This window comes from Bacillus rossius, chromosome 12 (genome assembly GCF_032445375.1).
Source record: "Bacillus rossius redtenbacheri isolate Brsri chromosome 12, Brsri_v3, whole genome shotgun sequence".
Classification (NCBI taxonomy): Eukaryota; Metazoa; Arthropoda; class Insecta; order Phasmatodea; family Bacillidae; genus Bacillus; species Bacillus rossius.
This window is the reverse complement of record NC_086339.1, coordinates 54,641,676-54,665,791: the sequence shown is the minus strand read 5'-3', so window position 1 is coordinate 54,665,791 and position 24,116 is coordinate 54,641,676. Positions and strand designations below refer to the sequence as shown.

The 24,116-nt window shown below is 38.0% G+C and overlaps 1 protein-coding gene across 4 annotated transcripts in view; it reads left to right on the top strand.

Moving 5' to 3' along the window:
• LOC134537950 (maternal protein pumilio) overlaps window positions 1-24,116 on the top strand; it is a 448,094-nt gene that overhangs the window by 114,435 nt on the left and 309,543 nt on the right. For all 4 annotated transcript variants that reach the window (XM_063378958.1, XM_063378960.1, XM_063378959.1 and 1 more), the window contains one exon: window positions 18,511-18,625. In XM_063378958.1, coding sequence (XP_063235028.1) covers window positions 18,511-18,625 — 115 coding nt within the window. The remainder of the gene's footprint in view (window positions 1-18,510; window positions 18,626-24,116) is intronic.

Sequence of the window (24,116 nt, the reverse complement as noted above, 5' to 3'; positions counted from 1 at the left end):
ACCCATAATTCTCTGAGTTAGATTTGTCCAGTAAGGAGAAACCGAACTTTAAATGATGATGCGCAAAACGCATTCTCTCATAGCTGGATGCGTTGATGTAGGTTGTTAGTTTTGATAAAATGTTATCCATATAAATATTTTATTGCAATTCGTGCATTGCATTTATGGAACGATAAAATCATTGCAGCAATTTAACACGAACACACACTAACTTTCGCGAAACTTGTGTAAAATAGTTTTAAAAGCTTTAATGTGACCTCGGGTAGGCTACCTTTCGGGCGAGGGAGAGTTCCCAACATTCCGACATGTGCAGGAATTATGCCCTTTCATCTTGGCTTGTCGAAGAATTGCCATCGTAATAAGTCACTGTTACACGGAGCTGTAAGCGGGCTGAGATTTGTGCAATCATGCTCGCTGATTGGATCATCCGGGAGGGTGCTGTAGATGAAATATAGGTCGGTTATTGTCGTCCGTTACTTTGACGTAAATTAATGCCACGCGAAGCATTATTTATTGCAGGGTATGCAGCCTCCCAGACAGTTTCAAGTGTTTACATTTTGTAAATCCTAGCTGTTTTTTTTTAAATATATTTTTGACCGTAATTTTTACATATTTATGATTTAATATGATTATTAATAACATAAATTTTTCTAGCCATGGGTACACTATCGCTGTAATGTAATATTCTTATTGCGTCAACTATCCAGGTAGTGTAAAAAAAACAGCTGTCTACAGCATGAAAGTCACGAAAAAGTGAGAACTGGTGGAATGGTCACAAAAGTCCTTAAATAAGTGTAAATGTGCTGTAAGTCCATGCAAATTGAATTTTCGCCATCCTTTTACTAATTTGCATTTTCTTTGTCGTCTCACTAACAGTCTACCGTCGCACGTTAAATATAAATGGTTGGAGACTGTCCATGTTTGTGCGGAAATTATTTTTGAAAAGGTTTCAGCATGTTTTTGCTATGGTAAATATATTTCGCATTACATTTGCGGTGTTTATTTTGTTACCATGTTTAAAAATAACCTTGTGGTAAATCAAAAGTTGCAAAAAATATTTTATTTGAAGGTTCTGGAAAAGTCATGAAATTGGTTCACCATGTATTTGTAGATACTTGAAACAGTGGTTAATGTGTGGTTACTGCTCACTGGGTCTCGAACATCCCGTTGGGGGGTATTCCAAGCTTACGGGTGTGACATTCGAAAGAACATTTTAAAATAACTATCCTTAAAATATTATGTAAAAAGAAAAATTTTGTTATCATATTTTATTTAGGTACAGTATCATGAAATGTTTCTTACTCTAAAATTATACCTGGATTGACAAATTATTTAATTTCAACATCAAACTTCAAAGTCTCTTACGGGTGTGACAGAAATGTTCCCTCACTCTACATCCTGCTAAATATAATTTAATATTTCTGTAAATTTAACAAATAAAAAAACATGCCAGTACGTTAGTATGCACAATTGAAAAAGTAAAATTTTATATTTTTTTAATTTTGTTTAATTTTTTCCTTTTATTACGGGTGTGACACTGTTTCTTACGGGTGTGACTTGGTACACTTTTATGTAGTACATAACTGAGCTATCATAAATAAAACCTAAATATTAATACCATATGCAATTTCTCTTTACAGAAAATATTGGTCTTTACACACTTTATTACATTTCCTCAAACATAATCTGTCAATAAAAATATGATATGTTTTGTAAACTGTGGAAAAACAATGGCATGCATCAGTTGTAACAAGCTAACATAAATAAGTATTTATGAACTATAAAAAAATTGGATACAAATTAAAATTAGAATAGAAATGTCTGAAATGTCTAGCATTATGGGCATGACAGTTTCTTACAAGTGTGACTTAGTACTTTCAACACAAAAACACCCTTAAAACACCAAGATATAAACAACATAAGTAGCCAAATCTTTCCACTATATGCTTGACATTTTTCTACATTTTCTCATAAACATCGACTCTTCTCGAAAATACAAATGAATACCTGTCTCCAATGATTTGTATGGTTGGTTTGGGAAGGACGGTGACTACCTGATCAAAGTTAACATAAGAAACATCATTGTAATCCGTCCTAAACACTTTACCGTTTCCTTTAGCACACATTTTAAGAGCCATGACTTTGATTTCACCATTCTCTTCAACATTACCTTGACAAACACACACAACGATATTGTATGTTTTTCTTTTTTCCAGCTCCCATAAATTTCACCAATACATACTTTCCGTGTTTGAGGTTATGTATGGTAGGTGGTGACACAGTTTCAGTATCTTGTTCAGAACTTGTTGAATCATCTGATTCAGAATATACTTCACAATATCTTAATTTTCCTTTTCTTTTGGTGTCTGGGCAATCCAAAATATCACATCTTTCCAGTTTTGATGAATATGTACGCCCCACTAGGACACTAATCTCATTGCAAAATTTAAAATGGTGTTTAGATTGCAGCTTTTGTATTGCAAGCACATTTTCCCATCTAGGTTCAAACAATTTTCTGGATTCTGAAATCAGATCACTTGATACAAAGAGAATATTGATGCCTTTGACAGATTTCCTTGAACATTCATAGAACTATTGTGCAGTTATTACTGTGTTTCTCCTACTCTTTACTTGTTGCCAGACTTTTCTTTTTACCACTGCTCCAACACCATCCACAGCTCCCTTCCCATGGGAAGTAGCGAAAAAATTCCATTCGCCAACCAGATCATAATCATCTTTGAGGAAACACAATCCTGATAAGGTGTACAGACCTGCCAACTCTCACGATTTTGGTGTGAGGCTCACGATTTTAAGGTCCATCTCACGCCCTCACGCCAAAATAGTGTTTCCTCACGATTTTTCGGGGCCCCAAGATTTTGTTTGTAAAAGTTACAAAACAAGTTTTACGAAAGCTTACAGTAACGAGTTTCCATCAATACTCGAGTCACGTAAAGGAAGCAATTTTGTGTTTTGTAGCATGTGCCGTGCTGATTTTTCTATTTTTCTATCTCGCATAGTGGAAGAGGAGACATTGTGAAACATGTCGCTACAAAAAACACAACTAACTCGTGAAGTGTATTGCTTCCAATAAAACAATTAATTTTGCTGTGAACAGTGATAATAGTGTTACGCGAGCAGAATGTTATTTTACAGCTTTTTTAGTTGCGGCCCTGCATGATCAATACACGACAGCGCTAAATTATGTTCAACTAAATTAAATCTGCAACCTATAATTTGTTGAAATAAATTTTGAAGCAGTGGCCATGTAACACATGTACAGGTATGTCACTTAAATTTAAAGATTCTCATTTGTTGTTTTTTATATCTAACCTGTATTTATGGGCCTGAAATTTTTATTGAGGACCTCATGATTTTTTTAATTTGAATGTTGGCAGGTCTGGTGTACCTATTTTTAAACTGTCCAGCACATCCGTCTGAAAAAAAAACCAAACAGATGTGCTTAACATTTGGACGATTTTCTTTTAAATCAGAGTTTATGGTGTTAATGAATGTCCAAACCGAGTATTTGTGATGACTTAAGTCATCACTTATTACAGCATAACACTTTTTTTCACCATCACCAAGCCAGGAGCAACATGTGAAAATTGTGATCTGATTATGGCTCCAATAGACTGACTGAATTTCATCCTGATATGTGGCTGAGTAGTTTTCTGCAAAATCTATCTGCAGAATTACTCCATCTTTTGCTGGAGAGAGAGCTTCTTTTCTTCGAAATACTTAGCCTGTACATTCTTAACAAATGAATGAATTTTAAATGATGCTAATTGATTTTGCACTTCATTCAATAGATCTTCAATTGATCCTTCTGTTTCCACCAGCCTTGGCCGTCCATCTACATCTGTCCACTGTTTCCATCTAACCTCTTTCGTCAAGTCAACGGCCCGCGTATTGGTAATTTGAATATACTGTCTTCACAAGTTGTACAGCATCCTATCATACAGTTTTCATTACCTATGCCACAACACATTTTACTTAATAGATCTTTGGATGTAGCAGGAAGATCTTTTATTTTATTGCTAGCTGCCTGTAACATAAAGTTAAAGTTTGCATGGTATCTGCAAACACACACATTGTGAGGAAGCTGTGATGAAGAATAAACATGTTTTGGGCGAAGCTCGTAGAATTTTGAGATATGGATGCTTGCATCTGGATTTTCAGACTTAAATAAACTAAATGCTTCTTTCACAGTCATTACCATGTGAGACTTTGCTTTGTCACTCTCTTTTCTGTAGAAGGTTCAATAACTGAAGTGGTATCCTTCCTGTCAGGTGTTGTATGACTTACATCATCCCTCATGTAAAATTGTTGCACTCTTACTTTTAATTCCTCACTTACCTCATTCCAAGCCCGTTTTTGGTGATTATGTTTCTGTGACTGAATATTTGAAACATCTTGTACATCATTTGTGATCAATAACTGTGCGAAAACTGCAGATTTTTGGCTGGACTAACAGGCAAAGCTTTTTGAACTCTCCTTACAGCTTTGTCTGTACACATTTGTATTATCCTAAGGGTGAAGAAAATGTTTTCTTTTGGCAACTAACCTGTTCTTTTTTGTTTTGTCTGCATCTTCTCTGTCGTTCAGTATTCTTGAGATGTTTTAATTTCAGCTTCTTCTTGTCATGTTTTAGTCTTTCATTCGCCTTCTCCTCTTCCTATCACGTTCTCGTTCTTTTTCTTAATAAACCTTCAACTTTTCTGGATCATCTCTCTGCTTTTGCCTCCATTTTCTTACATAATCTCTGGAATTCATCCTGAAAGTGAAAAATATTTCCATTATGTAGGCCTAAAATCACTGTGTACATTCAGCACATAGTATGTAATATACACAAAAACATGAACAGCTATGTAAGGGTGAACAAACCAGAGGTTTTTCATTATTACGGGTGTGACACATTTTTAAATTTTAAAATAAACCTTTTTATTATCTGTCAATGAATAATTCTTTGCTTAATTACACAAGCACATGTCTAACCTCACTTTCACAAAATGTTTTCACTTTATTTCAGACTAGGACATGGCTACAAAAACTTTAGTACTTTTTTTTATTACGGGTGTGACACTACTACATAGTTAAAAGTTTTTCACCAGTAACTAAATTAAATATTTACCTGCACTAATAGTTTCCATGTAATTTCAAAGACGAGAGTTTCTGTGTAATTACCAAATAAGTATATTTATATAAAATGTACATATCAGTGTTGCAATTAATACAAGTTTCAGAGAAAAATACCGAAATTAATTTTTTTGGGTTAAGGTTCACTCATGCATGGAATTACCCTTGGGGCTTTCTAAAAGCATATTAAATAATATAGTCTACAGCAAAGTTAAAGAAGTTGCAAAGTCAGATAGGCATAATTAAAGTATCCAAATTTATTTTTAATGGCAAAACGAAATATAAACTGATTAATGTTACATTGAGCATACAATGGCAATTAAATGGCTTTATACAAATTTACTTTAAAAATACAGATAAATTACGATCGTGCACACGTACTAAAATGCTACAAATATACACGTAAAATACTACATGTAAAGGCCAATTAGGTTTCGATAAAATTTACATGCCTACAACATATATGCTATGTAAAATATAATGCAGTAATCAGAATTTTTTTTAAATTTATGTCCGGGCTTCTAGGTCCAATTCTGTAAAGTTCTTTCCATTTGGCACGTGCATATTATATTTCATTAAAATTTCTGTTTGTTTTTTTTGCAGCAAGGCTAAGTTCCTACAAAGGGTCACTAAAAACGACTAAAACTCTCTTAAAAATTATCCACACAAACTTTGTGTCCTTGAGTGGCATTTGCTTTTTAAAATTACGTTGTGTGCCGATACAGGCTTTTTACAAGAAATGAAGATATGTTCGTGTGGACTGACGGCGAAGGCCGACGTCACTTCGTAGTTTCGGCTCATGGCACACGCAAGCCCTCGACACATCAAGTGCCGACCAAATCTTCATGTCGACGTTTTCGTGACATTCGCGGACTAATTCACGCGACCTCGCCAGTCAAGCCCCGAGAAGACTTCACGCGCTGACGTGTTCTGACGTCACTCCCCTCTAGCGCAAGTAACAAATCTTTAAAATCTAATAAAAAATACATTTAAAATATACCGTCACTGGTAACCTGCTCCTAACAGTTTACCACCTTAACAAAATATAAATCTTGCGGCTTACAGTAAAAGGTTTAACATTAAATAACTTAAAATTATAAATAAACTGGTTTTAAAAATTACGTTTAAATACATATAAAATAAATTAAACGATGGTCTTTCAAAGTCAGAAATCATTAAAATCCAACACTCACTGGTGACCAAGAGTCAACAATTGTTTCTATAATGGCTGCGCAGTATCTTCCATGAGTGTTGCTGTGTCCCGAAGACTGGGCCGCCCAGCGTGATTAAGGCTAGTTTCTATATCCTCGGTGCATCAGTCGACAAGACAGGGTGCGAGCACGTCTGTCAGTGCCGCTAGGCGCGGGTGTACGCAGTACTTTCTGTTCTGCGCAGTCGGCAGTAAACTGTGATAATCCACGCCTTGGTTTTGATTTTCGTCGCTTCCTAAGCTCTGTCCCAACTGTGTGTCGCGAGGAAAGTCGCTACAACATTAACAAAGACAGTTCTTTCTTGAAAATAAATTAAAGTTTTTTAAAGGTCCAAGCTTACGGTAATTGTAATTTTGAACTTGTATGACATTTACCATGTGCAACATAAGCAATGTTCTAAGAGTGTGTGCTGTTATGTTGTGCGATGCGTGTTGGTCGCCATGCCCGAAACATCTTGCAGAACTAAATAAAGTAGTGGTTCTTGGGTGGTGACGGTCTGACACATGTACATGTAGCACTCGTCTCTAGTGTTTCTCGTGCACGATAATTGTTGGTGTGCGAGTGTCAAGTGAGACGGACAGAAAGAGAGTTCTTGTCATTGAGAAACCTTGCAATGTGCACACTGCCTTGCAAGGTGGTATAAGAATTGTTACAGTAGAAATAAACTTATCATTTCCCAGTAGATGATCACACGGAGGAATTCCTACTTTATTTGTGGGAGCCATGGCAGCTGAGTGGTGAAACACCCGCCTTTTACCAAGGCGATCCGGGTTAGAATCCCGACGGGGTAAAAGTGAATCTTGTCTTGTTTTGTCTGGCAGTTGCTTCATTTTATCTTTCCACTCCTCATCCGTCTGTAATGACGTCAATTAAAAAAAATATCACAACCGTATACATTCATTGCCCTGATATTTACTGTATAATGTTAATACTAATATCGTTTTTCGCTTGTGTGCTTAACTTTTTCAGAGACTAGTGTGAAAGGAAAGTAACAGAGAAACCTTGTATTTTTCATCCAGTTGTACGCGTAAGAATCGTAAAGATTTTGTACGAAAATGAGGCATTTATTAAGTCCGAAAATGCGCCGACTGATATCAACGCGTTCAGTGTTGTGATATGATGTCCAGCCATCGATGCGTTGTCCAGTTTCACCCCGTGTATATCGCACGTCCCAGTGTTTGTTGATAGTGCACGGGTGTCCGAGGGCACAGACGTGGTGGTTTAAGGAACGCCAGGTGGCCACTGCGCTGTAGTCTCGTCAGCCCGGCAGCCTCGCCTTCTCGTGCAATGACTGCAGTTACAAGGAAACATTGAAGATAAGCCTTGTTTAGAGTTAGAGTGGCACTAGCTAATTCTCTTTGTTTATTGAGGAAACGCGCTGCTGGAGTCTCCGCGCCAAGTCGACGCTTGCCACGGCCATGAAGCTGTTCTTACAGGGGAATTGCGTGAAGGACAACGCGCGCTGGTGCATGAAATGTAATCTCATATTTACACGCATGTGCATGTATAAAAGTAACTGTAATTATTCTCCCGAAATATAAATCCTTCCGCCCGGAAGTTTTGAGTTACATTTACCATAACTCAGTTAAAGTACGTGGTCGTAAACAACACGTTCCATATATTGAAAAAATATATGTGTATTAGTTTCGCTGAGGGGGAAAAAATTCTACACACACACCTATATTCGTTTAACAATGCTTTGCTTTGAATTTTTTTAAAATCATTTAGTTACTTTTCTCTTTGGCCTCGTTTATGTTATCACTAATATCGTACAGTAAAAAAAGGCAGGCCTGCTTAAACATTTGGCAGTCTAATGCTGCAAATAATACCTCGGGTGTTCTGAGAAACACCAAGGCTTTGTGGTGACTCGCATTTCCTGAAACGGACCGACACATCCTTAGTCCTGCGTCGCGCGAGAATAAATTGCTGGGCCGTTCCGTCGACTCGCTGTAATTTCTCACGCTTCGCGGAAAATGTACTCATTTCTCTTCCGAAAATCGCATTGCTGCACGCAATGACGTACACCCGGGGGGGGGGGGGGGGGATATTCCTCCCCCCTAAATTATAAAAATCTATCATTCACACCAACAAATTGAAAGTATTTGAAAGCAAATATCGAGCGAAGTGGTTCTATATCCTCCTCCCTGAAACGAAATTTTGGTTACTCTCATGACTGTGCGGAGTTTACTTCTGAAGCGTGAGTGATTCACAAGCTGTATCTTTGCAGAATTGTGGACCAAGCTATGGACTGGACATTTCAGGGCATGATTTTATATCTATATTAATCACTGATCAACATTTAGACTTTTTCAATTCTCTAACTTTCACGAAATTAAAAATATATACAGCGCATACTTTTTGCATAATTAGTTGCCAAAGTTACATTTTTTATGTTTTTGGGTTGTACAAATAAGGAGAATTACATTTATTACAGAACTGAAACTTTTTAGGTTTAACTGCAATGCCAATGGCTACTTCATGATATGGTTTGCATTTCTATCACAAAAAATCATTTAATGTTTCTTGGCTGTCAAAATCATAACAAATTTGAGAATTTTGAAATGCCAGGTAAAACTAATTAATATTTTCTGAAAGAAATTCTAACCATTTCTTGAAGTAGCCAGTGGCATTGCAGTTAAACCTAAAAAGTTTCAGTTCTGCAATAAATAAAATGCTTTTTATTTGTACAACCCAAATCATTAAAAATGTAACTTTGGCAGCTAATTATGCAAAACGTTTGCGCTGTATATATTTTTCATTTCGTGAAAGTTAAACAATTGAAAAGTGCTACAAGTTTATCTGTAATTACTGTAAATACAAAATCTTGACCTGAAATTAGAGGCACCACCTTTCATCCAAGCATCCGAAGTAATCCGTATTAATGCTGATAGCACGATGAGAAAACTCGTTTATCAAATAATTACGCTAATTGATTTCGATATAGAATGTTATTTAATTGAAATCATCCTCAACCTCCCCCCTCCCCCACCCCGTGAACGTGGAACCAAATCGATCTACTGTTTTTTATTATTCCTACATTTCCGTTCTTGTAAAATTCACGTATCGATCAGCGAGAAAAATTACAAGAAATAAACCTAAAGGTTAATATCGCTAAGTTTTGGGTATAATTGAATTACGGCCCAGTAGTCCTGTGTAAGTATTTGTATGACGTACATTTTGCATAATATCCGTGTAGTTGTGTCCTTCTTTGTTCGAACGCGCACATGACGTGAGAAGTTAGCACGAAGATGTGAGAGCTGGGATCTGCGCGCCGCGGTGTTGGCAGGCCGCGGCCTGTTGCCTGTTGAGTCACGCGCGGCCGTTGTCCCTGAGGCTGAACACTGAACCAGTGATGCCAAGGTCACCCGCCCTCCCGTCCCCTCCCCGGCCCCCTCTACTTCTACTACTGCTCGCTGTCCGTCATTTCTTCTAGATCAATTGTTTACGTGTTCGAATTGATAAACCTACTTAGTGCATTCTTGATGAGACCTGCATTAAAAAAATGTTCGAAAAATTGGTTGTCTGTAAAGTCGGTTTACGGACGATAGTTTAACGCGACGTCATAACAAAACATTGATGAAATGATTGCATACTTTTATAAATAAAATCGAATCATTTTTATTTTAATAATAAAAGAATAAATACTTGAAATTATACTAGTAATCAGATTTTTAAAATGCAAGAATTATTAACCTTTATTGCCGAAATTATTGTAATGAAAACCACATTAACTTTTCACTTCACTTTATAAACAGTCGACGAAACAGTTCACGTGTAGATGTAAGTTGTGTTCTGCCGCTGTCTTTCTTCTCCTCAGACGCATAGACCAATCGAGTGGAAGAGAGATAGATGCGGCGCAAGCGTACAATGAGCGTAACGGGACACAGCGTAACGGAACAATGTGCGTAACGGTACACTTTTTCGTGCGTGTAGCCGGCGGTCATCGATTTATTAGACGTCACGTCAAAAAATATTCATCCCTAACACTTCGCGAGTTAACTGCAGTGTCAGAAACGCGTAGTGTGACACCAGCGAAAGCGGGACGTTTAAGGGCGGTATTCCAAGATGTTCGGGTAAGGTAGCGAATAAGCACTGCATTGTTGGGATACAACCGTAACACGGGCCGTATTCTAGAACGTCTCCAAACCGAATCCCGGCAAGAACAAATAAGCAGCAGTTTTTAATAAACTGTGCCCTGGGCGGAGGTGGAAATTGGTTTCAGCGCATTCTAGCGGACGTTTGTCAACCGCCGATACAAATGTTACGGCAAACATATTCCAGAGCAGTACTGTCACCTTTATAGTTTTTTCAGGTACTTTTTTAAGTTACGTGTCTTATGACCATTGAAGTGAACAACTGAATTCCAAGATAGTTCTGCTGCTAGTATTGCCCAACTTTCAACTATATGCTTTTAGGCTTGCCTAATTTGAAGTGCGGTGTATAATAGGCGAAACTTCTTTTTTATCATATAAATAAAGTTTTCAATTTCTAAACTTTCGCACAGTGAAAAGACTATCACTTTACAATCAATTATTTTTACAATTTAATATGTTTTAATGATAAACATGTTAAAAGTCTACTATTTTGCAATTATAAGGTGTAGGGTTGAGTGTAGTCTTGCGACTTCCGTGATTTATAAACGACTGTGCTTTTTTTTTTTTGCATTGGTTGCTTGTATTATTGCGTCGTTGGTGCCTTGCGGATTTTGTAAAGTCAGCCTATAAAGAAGGCCTGTGTATATTCTGTGAAAGTTTCAGGACGTTTTGAATGAAATACTTTAAAATGTGCTTCAATGTAGAAGAAAACAGGGAGGACCTTTTATAAAAAAAAATAGTTTTAAGATTTAAAAAAAAAAGTGAATTAATTTATAAACTTGGAACGAACTTCATTTTATTTGTGCCGTTGAGGTCTTCATAATGGCGTAAATATAGTCATTTGAAAATGATTAGAAAATGAGATTGGGTAAATGTCTGCGAAAAACGCCAACATACAAAATAAAATCTATTTATTTAAAGAATCGCTTCGAATATGATCAGACATTCACGGCTCTAAGCATTTCCCGACTATGCGCTACGCGAACGATAAACCCATTTTCATAATTACATAGACTAATTTTGAATTGTTGTAACTACAAAAAAAATACCAACTCTTTTCAGCTTATTTCTTTAGCTTAGTTTTAATATCACAGTTAGACTGATGTTTACATAGTTTTTCATTAATTGTAAACTATTTTTAGTTATACCTTTGTGGAAGAGACGTCCGTTTCGTCGCGAGATCAGACCAGTGAAACCACAATTGAATTCAAAATGGCCACTCGTAAAAACTTGGCTGCAAGAGCTTCAGTTTATGACTTAAAATTAATATAATCATTCATTTACCAAAATGATTCTATCGTATGACGGTAGGACTTATTATTCAATCAATATATCGCGGCCCCTTTAAATGCCAATACAAATCCCTGGGGTCGGCGTTTACGCCTTGAGCCCCAGAAATAAATGAAATACTAAACGGACCATGATCCTTCGAAGGCCGAACACGTCAGTTCGCCTTCGAGGCTGTATTCAGACGGGAAGCCTTCATTTCACAGACGAGGGAGCCACACCCGAAGTTCCCCGAAGTTACTGCTCGCTTTTTTCCCCCGTTCTCTCTCATTGTATAAACCGGCGTGACATTAAATTTTGCGGTCGATTAGGATAGGTTAGCTACATTATAAATACTTAAAAACATTGTGGATGGTTGGTTATATTAGGTAAGTATAGCTACATTAAAAATACTGTAAAATCATTTTATGGTTGCTTAGCAAATAACTTTTTAATATGTAGCTATCCAGGGCTAGGAAACCGTTTACATGATTTCACAGTATTTTTAATGTAGCTATCCTAACCAAATCAACCGTCCACAATGTTTTAAAGTATTTATAATGTAGCTAACCTAACCTAATTGACCATTAGTTATCATGAGTTACAATGAACAAAAAAAACCGAAGATGCACGATCGAGCGTTTGGCTCTGTCTGTGAAAAGAAGGCTTCCCGTATTCAGACTGCCTCCTTCGCTCAGTATCTTTGCGGGTGGCTGTCTCGTGCCCCCCCCCCCCCCCCCCCCCCCCCGCGGGCAGTCCAGGTGCACCAACCGTCGCCGCACCAACTCCTGGGCTCCGCCACCGCAGCCAAGTTTCATCCTTGTGGACAAATTGGTGACTTATTTGACATTAAACCTTACGTAAAAACACATTTCCCCGATACATAATTCCATTTATAATCTCAAGTAAAATAAAATAATGTAATGGGCGTATCACAAACAAATGTACCTCCTTAACCGTCTTGGAGTACTGCACCCCACGGAATCGTACCCATTGTAAACGTAGTGCTTCCTATTAGGAGAACATTCATCTTTAAAGGAGAGTGAATAGTTTCCGGGTCTCAGTATCTGCATACTTGGCATATGGGAAGGTAACATCTCACTATTAAGTGTACAAAGCCATTGGGCTGGATATCGAAGCCGAGAAAGAAGCCTTTTGCAAATGTAAAGCGATTGTGTCGGCTGAATGCTATTCCCTATTCGAGTGAGTCTGCAGCTCCTGCACCACGACAAAGGACAACATGACGTCACCAGACCATGCCCACACACACTTGTTACAGATATATTTAAATAGTTACGAACGCCAACAAATGAGCCAGAGCAATGTGAAAGGAATTGAACACCAGCCAACAGTGCCAATGAAATACGTACGTAGTGCGACAAACCCAATCAAATAAAAATGTGTAAATAATTAATGTAACAAGTGTAAATGTGACAAACGGACACAAAGTTGAAAAACATTGAGCTACGAGGGTCCAAAAATTAAAAAAAAAAATACAAAATGTTTTTAAAAATGTTCTTTTATTAGCATATATTAACTGTGTGTAATTAAATAATGTATATAAATTTTAATAAATTTGGCAAACAAGTATTGAGTACAGGAGTGTCCATGTAACCACTGTGAAAGCATGTAAAGCGACAAACATGTGACGCATAAACTTAAATAGTAATTGTAGTAACCGCTAGGTTGCTGAATCAAATATCTCAGCATTATTTTTATTTTTTTCTCCCTTTTTATATTTTTATTTTTCTTTGCATCCTACTTATGTTTCGAATAAAACTATTGGAATGGGTGAAAATTTGAGTGCGAATCAAAAAAAAATATATTACGAATTACCGCAGGTTCGTAAAGGATAGCCCAATTAATATATTTTATTACACACACAGTTTTATTGATGGCCACTACTTATGTCACTTACAAATAATCTTCTAAAATGGCAAATAATCAAATGCATTTAAAATGATGTTGCTTCCCCAGTCACCCCTTTTCACACACCGCACACCTCGCTGGTCCGCATCTCTGGCGCAACTCTCGCCGCAGACCCCTCGTGGGTCTCCGCAGTGGGACTCCGCCGCCGCCGACGCACTTGCCTTCGCCGAGGATCCGCTCGACGATTCTCTCGGAACTTCGCTCGGAACTCCGCCCGGAACTCCGCCGCGCCCGCGACACTATCGCCCGGAACTGAACTCAATGACTTCGCCACTGCCGCACCCGCGGCACTATCGCCCCGGAAGCTCCGCCGCGGGAAGGCTCCCGTCTGAACTCTCTCTCTCTCTCTCTCTCTCTGAACTCTGACTCCCACCCAGACTAATTCTTTCGAGGCCGCCGTCCTCGTTTTATCTATCAGCCGCAATTTCCAGAACTCGCGAGCTCGGCTGGGGCCAGTCGCGTCATTCCGTGCCATCCCGACGGCAGAAATCTCTCGAAACACGTGTCGGCGGCTCGCGTCACTCCGCAGCTGTCAGGTGTCAGTTGCGCCGCGCGGGGAGGGTTGGGAAGGAGGGGGGAAAGCGACAATCCTTGTTATCTTCCAGGCGCGCGCGGTGCATCTCATGTTGCGGCAGTCGCCAGCCAGCTCTGCACCTGCACGTGTCCCGGCCTTGCTCACGTTTGTAACAATATGAAAATATTTTTTCCTAATTGAAAATTAAACACACACTTGTAAATTAATATTCAAAAATAAATGTGCAGAATACTGCGAAATTGTGCGATGAGCGAGAAATGTTTAGGTTTGAATGAAGTTGGTTTTTCCCCAGAAACTTAAAATAAACCTTGTAACTGCAAGAACTGAGTGTTCATAAGGTATGCTAGATGTCTTGTAACTGTCGGTGGCTTAACGACAAGTACCATTTAGACGCCTGTAAAACCCCGAGCGATGAACAGGTTTATTATGTAGATTAAACTTGCGTGTACGCCTTTATTATTTTATTTTAATTTATAAATGTGTATTTTTCAATTTGGTAATGAAACTATATATAATATATATTACATATACATACACACACATACACACGATTTTTTTTTCACACCGAAATTTTCATCTACACCAATATTATTTATTAGAAATATATGTAGTAAGCAAATAAAGGGAAAAAAAAAAACTAAAAAATGCGTGCAGCAAGATTTGATCCAGCGATTGAGTGGTTAATATACAAGCACGCTGCCGTCTGAGCTATGCGCTCGCTTGTGAAGGGAATATTAATCAGTACCTATACTTAAAATTTTTTTAAATTTTATAAATGCGTCTTCTCGGGTCTGCTTCGTTACCTAACCCAAAGGCTTTGTGCACTTAATAGTAGAGGGGTTACCGTCCCTTACGCCTAGTATGCATATATACTGCCCTCTCCTTGTTATGTCATATTAGTCTTAGCCTCAGACTTTAAATGATTATTAATTTATTAACTACTGCAGGTTTCTTTCAAACTTGTGTGATTTGTTCGTTGTATTAGGAAATCAGACTTCACTATTGTATGCACGTTATATATCAAATGTGTTGGTGAATAATGTTGCTTTCTAGATCACTAATGAGGTAGAGTACTTGGCGCGTTTTATTTATAGCGTTTCCCCCACTATGGTTATTTCACTTTTCCTATCCCTGTTAGTGTTAGAGCAGCCAGATTGCCTCAAAACTGCATAGCGGAATTTGGGAAGCTGCCATCTAAATCAGGGAGTTTGCCGTAATGACGGAAGACATAAACTAATATTAAAAAGTGGTCGCGTGTTAAATCTTGGCAAGTTCCGTGTGTATTGGGATATTGAAGACTAAACCTGACTCAGTTGCATGATGGTCGTGTGCCGCGGCTCTGCTCGGGCGCGGGCCGGGCCGTGACGTCACCCTGGCATTGACCGTGGGTCAGCTGGCAGTCCGCCGCTGCGCGCCGCGGGACCTGTACCTCTATAACTTTCTACAGGAGCGCCTACCCGCCGTGGTATTCACAATACGTTGGTAAAATAAACTTTTATGAAATGACGCTAGTAACGTTTTGTTTTTTAACCCTTCAATTTAGCTGTGGACTCAGACAAATAACTGTTTTGTTCAATTTTCCCCCTAATATGTTAACTGGCCACAAGTCATTCAAAACGCCCACAGTGAAACTTGGTGAAATTGGACTGGATGAATACAGTTGCTGACAGTGCAACAGCAAAGTTTGACTGGTATAAAATCCCTTCGCTCCCAATTCCCGCGACACCGCCAAAACAGGGAACTTGACGGAGTTTTGCTTGCGCTACGAAATTTAACAGCAAATTAAAAGATTGGCTCGGAATATATTTGATACATTATTTAGTTTGGAGCTTGAGAACTGTTGTGCAGCATGCGAGGTCGCTAGAGAGCAGCGCGCGCCGGCCGGACGGGGCGGGGGTTCGATAGTCTGTCCGGGTCACGGGTTTAACCCCTTCTTCGGGCGTGACGCATCTCACGACACATTTCTCTACGCGGAAAGTGTCTGATGTTCGTTACGTGCCGCACACTCCGATTAGCTCTTCATCCCACGTGTTCTGTTCAGTACACACACAATAAAATTACTGTGTAGTCTCTCGTTGTCTACAACAAGAAATTCATTTTTTTTTTTCATATTTATCGTGAAATGGTCCAACGTGATTATTTTGAAGTTATTATAAATCCTTAATTTTTTACCCTTCTTCCTCGTCCATCCTATGATTCTCCTGTACCCTACTGTATGTGTTGCGCAGTTGTTAGCACCAGAACCGTATTTAAAATCTACTGTGGCAGCTGATGTCTTACCAATACAATCTAGGTTGATAAGGGATGTAACTGCAAGGGGTTGTGAGGTTGTGATAGGAAATGTTGGTTCCACTCGTAGCAGATGCCTCCCGTGTTGGTCGACCAGAAGAAAGTGAGTTGCTGTGAGTGCGCTGGCTTCTACGCTATCGGAGAGAAAGTAAGGTGAACTGTATGAGAGACCTTGTAGCAGCTCTGACGTAACAGCTTCACGGTCGGTGGAACCGGTCTTCCGTGTCTCGGCGCGCCAAGGGGAAATGGGGGAGGAAAAAAATCTCCAATCTTTTGTTCATGGGCCAGACTTTTGTGGTCTCCCCAGGGGTGAGAATCAGTCACAAGGAGTCGTACATTCTACTTCAAAGAATGCTAGTTTAGCTTTATTTTAGTTGAGCGCTACTGATAGAATAAGCAGTTCTATTTTTTAATGGTAGTTTCTTAAATTATAAAACCTTCTTTCTCAGCCAGTTTTAAATCCTAGTGATATTACTTTATAATACTAGTAGGAAGCGAATCTACACAGTGATAAGATACTGAACTCACTTTAATAGGACCCAGGTCTTTTATCCTAGTCCAGCTCGGCTCTACAACGGTGATCTCTACTGTTTGTCTCTAACCGTACACCTCAGACCCAACGCACTGCTTCGCACTACTCACTCGTCTGTCATGCTGCGATACCCTCACACTTGCTCCGAACTTGCACGAGGCTCAGCTCGTTGCTCGCCCCCTGATATCGCTCGCCAAAAGGGCCGCACTCACCCTCTTCTTCCGAAGATTCGTCGATATCGCCACCAGCCTCTCTCTCGCTCTTTATACCTGCTGGCGTTACCCGTGTCCTGTCATCGAGGCCGAAGCTGCGAGAACACACAGATCCTGCAGGACCCTCCTGGACTCCCAGGGTCAGAAAGAGGCTCGCTGATTGGGTGGGTTGGTACCTGCGCCATGCCCACTCAAGGAGGCAGGTCTGGACCTGCATGGCCGGCACTCGTCTCTAGGATCCTCGCAAATATAATGTATTTGCCTTGCATAGTGTTGATAGGTGCACTCTATGTATCCATTATTAAATGTAATGCATTGCAGATCAACCTCTAGCATTAAACATTAAGCACATAATTTTTTACAAAGTTTTTAATACAACCTAAATGTGTGTACGTAGTCTTACACCATTGCTCCACTGAAATTGCTTAATCATACAAATTAACAGGATGGACAACTAGCTATCCCAGTTAGACTTGCAAGTAAACACATTCACTGATGTTACACCAGACATCATGTGGGTAGACTGTTTTTTTTTTTCTGGGTGCAAAACTCATTAGATGCAAGTTTCTCAGGTTATATTTTTTGAAGGGGGAAAAAAATGGAAATCATCTTTTGCTTCGGACAATCCTTTAGAAAGTACATAGGATTAACAGATTTGCCTCAGTATATTTGTTGACCATTCTAGTGTTGTGACTCCAGGTTGATGTGGTAAACATGCTTCTCTTGGGACAAAGTATTCGTGAGAGCAGGTATTTTCCACGGTTGATAGTGGTGCACATAGCATGTTCAAGGATACACTTGCAGTCCGGTCGCTCTTGTTAATAAATGTTTGTATATAGACCCTTTATCACACATTATCACAGTGACAGGAACAATTAGTGTCAAAATGTGTGTACCTATGTACAACTTAATTTAGAAACATTTTATTTAGGCATTGACATTCGTTAAAAAGAATTTCTTGAATTTGTTTCAGTAGTTATAATTTATTTACTAAAAGGTCTACCAAATTCTAAACATAATATTGTACCACTCAATTTAATTTTAAACACTTGTCATACATACTGCAAAAAATTTGTTTATTGTGTAAATGTTATGTTTTCATCAATTATTTGGCATTACAGTCTAAAGGAGGTAAAACTGATTAATATAATAGGGAAAATATAAGAATTTAAACACTGGTGGATTACTCATATACAATTTGAGCAAGTACAGTTATATTTTTATGTAAGGTTTTACTTAGACTTATTTGACACTGTATTTACAGTTGAATACAGTAGCTTATTTTTTTTCTGTTCATGTTTTCCAGATAGCACCATCTGCAAAGAAACTATGGGGTGTAGAAGAACAAAAGAACGACACGAAAGAGATACTGAACCTGAACGACCAGATGTGGCCGAGAAACCCGACGTGGAGCACCTCAGGTGAGCCGCGGCTCGATGGCTGGTGGAACTGAGCTTGCGACTAACAACACTTACGTATTGTACTAAATATCTGGCCGCACTATGGAAATATAAGTGTGTTTTATAATGTGTGTTTGTGTGCATAACATGTGATAACATGCTGGTGGCACAATAGCTACGGTACTACACACACACATGCAAATAATTTATGTGACATTAAAATGGCAGCTTCACCATCCCTTACTTCCTTCATTACTAATTTGCTAGTGTCCAGGTAAAATACTGAAATTATTTATATAAAGCAGAAATATTTCACTCTCTCTTTGTGTGTATGTTCATTTGTTTGTGTGCGGTCAATGCTTATATTACGCAACCCCACAAGTAGGCAGCAGTGTATTGAGGAAGGCCAGAAGCTTTCATAGAATATTCAGCTCATGCCTAGAAGGATGCACTAGAGGCAAGTCACATTGTTGGTGATTAAAGTGGTATAATGTTCAAAAATCTTTATATAAAAAAAACTAATCTTGTTTTAATTTGTATTGAAAATAAGACACAAAATAGCCAAAAATATTTGTTTATACAATTGCTACCAAACTTAACAGGATCACCCACTGGGCTAATCTGAGGGTTGCCTGAAAATTTCATCAAAATTGGTCCAGCAGTTTTGGAGTCCATAGGGAAAAAAAACAAACGCGCGCACACACACGCACACGCGCACACACCAACACACATTCTCACACACTCTCACACACACACAAACACACACACAAACACACACAGAGAGAGAGAGAGAGAGAGAGACCTTCAGTATTATTTAGTAACTTATGTTTTTGTAACACGTTATTATTATTTTTATTATTTTTAGTTATGTTAGGGAATTTTAATGCTCAAGGCCTATTATGTAAAAAATGCTGCCTGGTGAGTTTTTTTCACTAATTTTATTTTTGTATGTTTATTTTTAAATTGTAACTAAACATTTATTTATATATAGTTTAAATGTATCAGGTAATACAATTAATACCTTAAATTGTTATTGAGAGTAGTGTCTTTATTATAGTGGTAAGTTAAATACAATGTCAGTGGTTGGAAATGAATAATTTTGATAACTTACTTTATTAATGCTATTTTGACTGGCACTTCATTTTCCTGGAATTAATTAGGGCTCTACTTAGAGAGGTGGGTGTATTTCACACCTGTAGTGTTGACTGGTACCACATTGAAAGAAAATAAATTCTAGATAATACACATGCAGTTTGCTTTGCTTGCACGGCACTATTTTGTGATAGACTAACTAACAGGTGTTGGTTTTGGTATCTAAAAGTTGGCAATCAATGCAGTGTTCCAAAGGTGTTTTATTTGAGTCTGGTAAATGTATTGGAATAACTTGGAACAGAGAAAAGATATTTTATAAATACATTTAGGAATTTATTAACTTTCCGATATAAGTGGGAGATGCCTGATTTGGTACTAATCTTCTACCATACCATTTTCTTATTCTCACTCCAATTAGGCTGCACACGGTTATATAAATGTTGAATGTGGTCTTTTGCATATAATCTCCCTTTTACAAGTAAACCAGCCTTAAATAGGATGAGTAAGTGTTAAAATTGTATTGTCATAAAGTTAGATTAAATGACTCAAGAAGTTGTATACAAGTGGAATTAATTATTTTTTAGAGTCTAGTATCCGGTCTAAACTTCATAACGTTTGTTGACTTCTTGTTGAATTGTATGCTTAAATGTGATTACTGGTGGGTGTGCCTGGTTGTTGGCTTAACTACAATAAAAAGCTGGTGATTGAATCTTAAAAACATAATTCAGATACCTCTAGATGGGCCAAGTGTCAATTTGAAGTTCCTTGGAGACAGCACCTCAGATGACCAATTAATAGTTTTTGATGAATGAACTTTTTATTTGCATTTTGTACAGGGAGCATACAAGACTGATAAAGATGTAATCAGGAAGCTTCATGAGTTTCTCAGAGATATCTGATACCTGTTTAAGAATTTTCCATCTTGACAACCGGAATACACAATTGTAACTTTTTATTTTCTTTCTCCATTCAATTTTTGTCAAATTCAATTGTTTGAAAATTTAATTGTTTTGAAACGGCCATTTAAATATTGTCATTTGTGGAGTAACATCCTCCAATATCCCAAATTTTAGGAAGGTTATATTTCATTTGGCTGATCAAAGTTAGTAGAAATTGAATTTTTGCTGTCTGTTTATTTGCAGTTAGAACAGGTTTTGACCATATTTCAATCCATCAAACCATAATTACCATATTTGTTTAAGATTTGTACTCAGTGCTAAATGGAAAATCAGCCAGGTTTTTAAAGAAATCTGTTTTATCTATTAGCCAAAGTGGAACTAAGTTAATTGCCTTTGACCCAAGAAATCAGACAAATCTGAAGTCTGTGGAATATGTTGATGTAGAATTGGGCATAAAATCTGCATTAAAATTTCAAGGAGTTTTATTGATGTAGTGCAGTACAAAATTTAATGGAAGAAATTTTTACAACAGAACTCTGTGTTAGATGCCTTCTGAAATGCGAAATTGCATCTTATCTCTATCTCCAACTGTGATAATATATAAACCTTTAAGAACCATTACAGTAAAAATTTCTCTAGAAGCATTGTTTGACAAGCATCAAATGATCCCTTCAGATGCAGCTTGCATTAAACGAGACTATTTGGAATTTTGTGAAATTGAAGAAGTTTGAAATTCAGTGAGAAAAATTTGACAGGAAAACAAGCTACTGCCCGTGACCGATGGGAAGATCCCTGCCAGGAATGCGGCCGCGGAGAGGAGCACTGACGTCACGAAGGCACGGAGACAAGGTTGTGTGTGATACTGTGCAAAGTGAAAACATTGACTCGACTCAACTAATGCAATACCATGTTGTTTCTTATCACCACGAAATAGATGTATAGAAGCATCCGAACAGGTATTCACTACGTGTGTTTACTTAAAGAATTCCTAATCACTTCTACAAAGCGATAACACAAAATAGGCATGCTTCGATACTTTTCACATGCTTCAAAGTACAGCTACGTAAGTTATAGTAAGACATGAACTCACCATTAATACTCAATTCCAGTTATACAGATAGAAGTATGTAGAAGTCGTGTGTTGAGGGCTGCAAGTGTGTATATGATATGCAATTGATGAAACGTCTATATTGTAACATTTTTAATAATTGTTATTGTATACCGGTGTTTACATAGTTATGTTTTTTCAGACATAAATAAAACATATCACTTCACTCTTTTCTTAACATTTTTCCAACGGCCGCGCCAGTTCTGACCCCGAATTAGTATTATCACTCAGCACTGCAGCACATGATGACTCGTCACTATCATTTTCAGAGTCGCTGTCTTCACCATCCAAGTTAACAATAATACTGTCTGTCACGTCTGGAATAATTCCACCCTTCTTCCAATATTCTTCCTCGACGTGCTGCACGTGTCTACAAAATCCCGCCCAGTCTTCTTTCGTCACTAATGAAATTGAAGCTTCTGTTAAGTTTTTAAGTTTCGTAAGTGATATGCCAGTGACATTCTTCTCTCTAACTAGTCTCTTGATTTTTCCCCATACTAACTCAATTGCATTTAGATCACACGTGTAAGGTGGCAGTCTGAGTACTGTGTGACCAAACTGATTGATTTTACAGTCTATTCTAAATGCTTTTTCTTTGGGCTTATGCAGTTCTACAAGCTTGTACAAATCTACTTTGAGCATGCTCTCATATTCAACCCCGTTGTTCTTCAGCCACAGCATTATGTAATTTTTTACTGCATAATTGGACGGGACTTTATTAATCTCCATACTATGATATGGAGCATTGTCCATCACAACTACAGCATTTTGTGGAAGATTAGGCAATAAAATTTTGTCCATCCACTTTCAAAATTCACATTATTGTTTTGGCCATGGTAATCTCCCTTGGCAGTTCCTGCTTTATAAATATGCCGTGCAATAGGAAAGAATCTATTCTCAGTACCTGCATGCAACAAAATAAGCCTTCTACCTGCGCTAGCATGTTTTTAAACTCCGAATTCATCTTCATGCTGCCAGCATTTAAAAACAGTTAAATTACTGTCTATCCGACTTTCATCTAGGTAGACAATATCTCTGCCAACTTCGCGGTAGTGTCGTATTTTGTGAAGGTATTCATTACGCCACGTCCCTATGTCTGCTCTTTCAATGAGTATTTTTCTCTTGGACCTGCATTTCCTCCACTTAAATCCCATGCTTCTGATCAAGTGATGAAGCAATTTTGATCCCAATCAGGGTGGCCAGCCAACCGGGAAATCGGGAAATACGGGAAATAGCCAGGATTTCTTAAAAAAACCAGGAATACCTGGAATCAACCAGGAATTTTTATTAGAACCGGGAATTTTTTTTATGAAGTAACGATCACAATAACATACGGCTGTTAAATGAGCACGTTCACCACCCGTCGAAGCACGACAGTGTGCTCGTGTGCTATATTTTGTGAAAGTTAATTTGTTCATATTGCATTTAAAAACTTTTGTAGTACGTAAGAAACCGTTAACAATTCAGACTTCCATACTTATTATGTTTCTGTATTCAAAAGCAACAGCATTTTGGCTGAAAATGTTGTTGTAGGATGGTAGTAATTTCTCGCACGGCATGTTGGTAGCACTAGTTTTGTATGTATATTTGTTTTTACTTTGCGCTCATGTTGTTGCGTCACGGTATCACGGATACTTTTCTCGAGTTTTTTTTAAAAGTTTAGTTGTGCGGGACGTTGTTTTGAATCTTTTAATCTAACATGTAATTGGCGCAAACTATCAAAATGTCAACGAGTTCGGTCACCACATACAATGACAAATGTACGGAAGAGTTTGAATGGGTGGAGAAAGATCCAAAGTGCGGGACGAACGCTATTTGCAATTTCTGTAATCTTAAAATCTATATCGGTAGCATGGATGGGAAGAACAGCATTAGCCAGCCACGCAAGAGGGGCAAAACACGTGCGTTTGGTGTCAAGTAATTTTTGTGACGTGAGATTATAAATTTTTTGTTGGTGGTAGGTTTTGTTTTAAGCAAGTTCATTGATTTAATTTTTAAGCCTATAGTTAAGTTGTCTATTGTTTAACGGCAATAAAACATCATATTGTGTGTGCTTTGTGTAACAAAAATGCAAATTGTATGCAAATATTGATAAAAACCACCCTTGAAAAAACCTGGAAAAAACCAGGAATTTTATTATCCCAGAAGAGTGGCCACCCTGCCAATGGAAACTCTATTTTTTTCTTGATTATAGGCAACAATTTCGGGATAGTTGGAATTTTCTTCTTGCGAACATAAGTCATGTATTGTATTTCTGGTAACGCATCTATCGAAATCATCCACATTCATGGTAGTGTGTTTTCGCCAATCACTGGTTTTTACCAGGTGTTGATAAAGAACTGTTACTATTAGTTGCATCGCGTACTTTGTTCTCCTTTCTTATTTGTTTCACCATTGGTTCGCTTACACCTAC